Source organism: Ipomoea triloba, chromosome 4 (genome assembly GCF_003576645.1).
Source record: "Ipomoea triloba cultivar NCNSP0323 chromosome 4, ASM357664v1".
Taxonomy (NCBI): Eukaryota; Viridiplantae; Streptophyta; class Magnoliopsida; order Solanales; family Convolvulaceae; genus Ipomoea; species Ipomoea triloba.
In genome coordinates, this window is record NC_044919.1 from 34,340,291 (window position 1) to 34,344,372 (window position 4,082).

Below are 4,082 nucleotides of genomic sequence, written 5' to 3' on the forward strand. Positions count from 1 at the left end.
TATGACTTTCTTATCAATTAAATTCTTAAAAAGATATATTAAAAAAAAAAATTCTTTAGAAAGTATTTCTCACAAGAAAAATATATTCATTAACATGTTTGGTTCATTTAATATCATATATATATATATAATTGGTTGATTTAATATCATGTTTGCTCGTTCTCGCCTCTCCTCTCCCTTCTCGCCTACCACCACATCTCGGTTTCCTCCACTGTCGCCGCCGCCCTCTTTCCCTTCCCCTCTGTCGACTTCCCTTCCGCCACCGTCCCCTTCTCCGGCTTTCCTCCTCCTTCTCCAGAAAGCTACATTTTCAAAATAAAATGTATTTTATTTCGTAGTGGAGTTGGGTTTAGGAATCTACTTCTGCTTTTGGTTTTTGGGTTTTGGGAGAGTAAGCTTGGGGTTGTGTGTGCTTTTTTGGGTGGGCTTTTTGCTTTGCCACCAACGTTTTGTCTTTGTTTTGGGGTTGGGCTTGCAGCTTTAATCACCCACTTTTTCTTTGCTGTTTTGCTTGTGGTTTTTGTTTTCTTGCTGATTGTATTTTTCTTCTCCCTTCTTTTGAGAGTTTCTTCCTCTCATTTTTATATACGAAATTTATAGAGGGTGATTTGATAAAAATGGTCATGGTGGTTATGAAATTTATCCCGAACAACAAAGATGACAATAACAAAGAGCCTTTTCTGAACCATGATATACCGAAGGGGATATTGTTAATGAGCAGAAGAAAGGAGATGATTACCGAAATGTGTCCAAGATTGTTCAACTAGTCTTGTCTATGTTTAACCAGGCCAATAATGAATATAAACGTGCAGCAAGTTCCTTTCAGGAAAGCCTCCAATTTGTGAAATAGTCTGTGAATCAAGTTTTTTTTTTAAGCTTAGATGAGAAAGTTGTTTTTTGTATATGATTATAAGAAATGGCTTACCATTTTGAGCTTTTTCGTTGTAAATTAAATATTCCTACTTATGATTAATATATTAGTTATTCTTCTAAAAAAAATATTAAGTAGATTTAAGATGATATAACCAAGTAAGTTGGTGTGATATACAGAGCGTATATACTATGTGTACCGAACTAGTCCAACCTCTTATATGTGTTTCCCGAGCTCCAAGGTTGAGGACTGACCTACTTGGTTACCTGACTAAGGTTTCGGACTCCAAAATATCTATTCAACTATCACATTAACCTAAGTCATATCAAAATTGACACATGTCGTGACTAACTTAATCGACTATTACGTAAGCGTCATGTCAAATGTATTAGTAAAATCTCGTCAATAACTCCTTTTTAGCACTATAAAAGTCAAATTCCGTCTCTTCCTTATAGTCTTACAGAGTACTATGATTCTTTTATTTATAAAATCACTTTCAATACACTCATTTTCTCTATTATCTTATGCATAGTTATAATATATAGTCCCTAAATTATTTAGGCTATCCTGAGTAGTGTGCTCAATAATTGATACTAGTCTATTAAATGCGGCGTAGATGCAAAATAAATGGCACATATGCAAGATTAATTGATTTACAGCTAGGTTGGAGGTTATTTGAGTCTCGGATCTCGGGCTAGTTTGTGTCAGTAAGTCAAATATTTATTTATATCAACTTGATTTATTTTTATTATTTTTTTTTAACAAATCAACTTGATTTAATTATCATGCATGCAGCTGGGAATGGGATGGAGTCATTTAAAAGCGTCTGGATTCTAGGGCTAGCTCGTGTCAGTCGATCCAAATTAACGTGCTCAAGGGGGAAGGTCAATCTTTGACCTCATGCATTATTATTTATTAAATATAATTATTATATCATTGCTTTGTATCCAATGCAATATTTCAATGGTAGAATTTTGAATTTAACCTTTCAAGCCTTTGTCCAACCAACAACAAAATATACAAATCAGTTATTCAATTTCACAATAAAAATAAGCCTACGTGGTTTGGCAGTGCTAAACCAAATCTATTATAATTTGAGGTGTTTGTATATGTACAATTGTACATATATAGAGTATATAAAGAGCTAGTATTATAAATAATTTCATAAGATATTCGATAGTGTCAAAGAAGCTTGTCTTTATTAGTTTTTGAAACTGCTGATAGATCTCATGTACTTGAATATTTCTTTAAATAAGTTTAGATCCAAATCAAGTACCATTCTTCTTCTTCTTCTTTTATAACCTAAGTTTTGAGATTCGGTTTTGTCTGATGATATCTTTAATTAATCTTGTGAACCAGTCTGAAATTCATAAAATAAATTGAGAAAATTTAACACTTGTACTCCTATGCTTAAAGAGTAAACTCAAATTCAAACCTCCAATATTTTTAACAGGAATTGAGCCACACCTTAAGCTGCAAGCAAGCCTTTCCTTTTATAATATGCTATGATATATATAATAAGAACTACATAAATGCATGCATGTATCTCAATAAAAGGGGCAGATCAGAGAGCTTCCCCAGATTGCAACTTCACCATCTTTCTTACTTTACCCAAAACACACTTGGCAAAGGAGAAACTGAAGTTTTTATTAGAAGGTAGCTAGTATCTGTTCTATACTTTCTTTATTTGTTGCAGTCTAAAGAATCAATATTCCAGTACAAGAGTTCGATCCTGTGACTTTTCCTGGAGCAGAGCTTCAGAAGTGCTATCTGAGCACAAGGTGTTTGACGAAACTGAAGCTTCTTCTAACAACAACGAGTGATCGAGTGAGTATTGATGGGGGGAAAGAAACAAACGCAGGATCGTCGTTTTCGTGTTCTAATGTTGCCATGGTTAGCTCATGGCCACCTCGTCCCTTACCTGGAACTGGCCAATGAGCTCCACCACCGCAACTTCGACATCCATTTTTGTTCCACTCCCGTACTCCTCTCTTCTGTTAAAACCTCTTCTTCCTTTCACTATGACAAAATCCACACGGTGGAAATCAATCTCCCCGGCGGCGATTTCCCGGAGCTTCTTAATCCGAGCCGCCACACCACAAAAGATCTCCCTCGCCACCTCATTCTCACTCTCTGCAAGGCATTCAGAATGGCCAGCCCAAGCTTCTGCCACATCCTCGACCAAATCAAACCCGACTTGCTCATCTACGATATCTTCCAGCCCTGGGCGACGGAGGCCGCCGCATCGCGGAAAATCCCCGCCGTCTGCTACGGCATCACCGGGGCAGCCTCCATGGCCTTCGCTCACTACTTGCTGCGCCACCGGACAACGAGCGGCTTCCCGTTTTCGGAGATCTGCATGAGGCCACACGAGCTCAAGAATCTGAGGAAAAACTACAAAAACGTCGACCTGGACGAAAGAATCGCCATCCTAAGGGCCATGGAGCTGTCCACTAAAGTCTTGTTGCTCAACACTAGCAGGGAAATAGAGGGGAAGTACATTGACCACCTCTCCGCCGTGCTCGGCAAAACCACCGTACCCATAGGCTCGCTCATTCGAGTACAGGAAAAGGAGAAGGAGAAGGAGAAGGATGTTGAGATGATGAAATGGCTAGACGGAAAACAAAAACACTCAACGCTATACCTTTCATTTGGGAGCGAGTACTACTTGAGTAGGGAGGAGATTCAAGAAATAGCCAAAGGACTAGAGCTTATTAGCAGCGCCAATTTTATATGGGTAATTAGGTTTCCGGCGGGGGAGGAGACTCCCCTGGAGGAGGCACTGCCAAATGGGTTTTTGGAGAGAGTGAAGGGGAGAGGGATAATAGTTGAAAAATGGGCACCTCAGACCAAAATTCTTGGGCACCCAAGTATTGGTGGGTTTGTGATGCAGTGTGGATGGAACTCTTTTCTGGAAAGCATACACTTTGGAGTTCCGATAATAGCTATTCCCATGCACTCGGAGCAGTTTGTGAGCGCCAGGATGGCGGTGGAGCTGGGCATCGCCACGGAGGTGATGAGGGATGATGATGGCCGGCTTTACGGAGAAGATATAGCCAAAGCGGTAAAGAGCGTGGTGGAGGACAAGAGCGGGGAAGAGATGAGAGGTAAAGTGAGGGAAGTGAATGCGCAGATGAAAATGAAGGGAAAACAAGGGATAGACAACACAGCGGCGCTGCTGTCGGAGCTTTGCCTGTCTAACAACTTATAA

At 39.5% G+C, this 4,082-nt stretch overlaps 1 protein-coding gene across 1 annotated transcript; it reads left to right on the top strand.

Annotated features, from left to right (window-relative positions):
* The first annotated feature begins 2,708 nt into the window (after positions 1-2,708).
* On the top strand, positions 2,709-4,082 carry LOC116016210 (beta-D-glucosyl crocetin beta-1,6-glucosyltransferase-like). Its single transcript, XM_031256368.1, has one exon. The coding sequence runs from the start codon at positions 2,709-2,711 to the stop codon at positions 4,080-4,082; it is 1,374 nt and encodes a 457-aa protein (XP_031112228.1).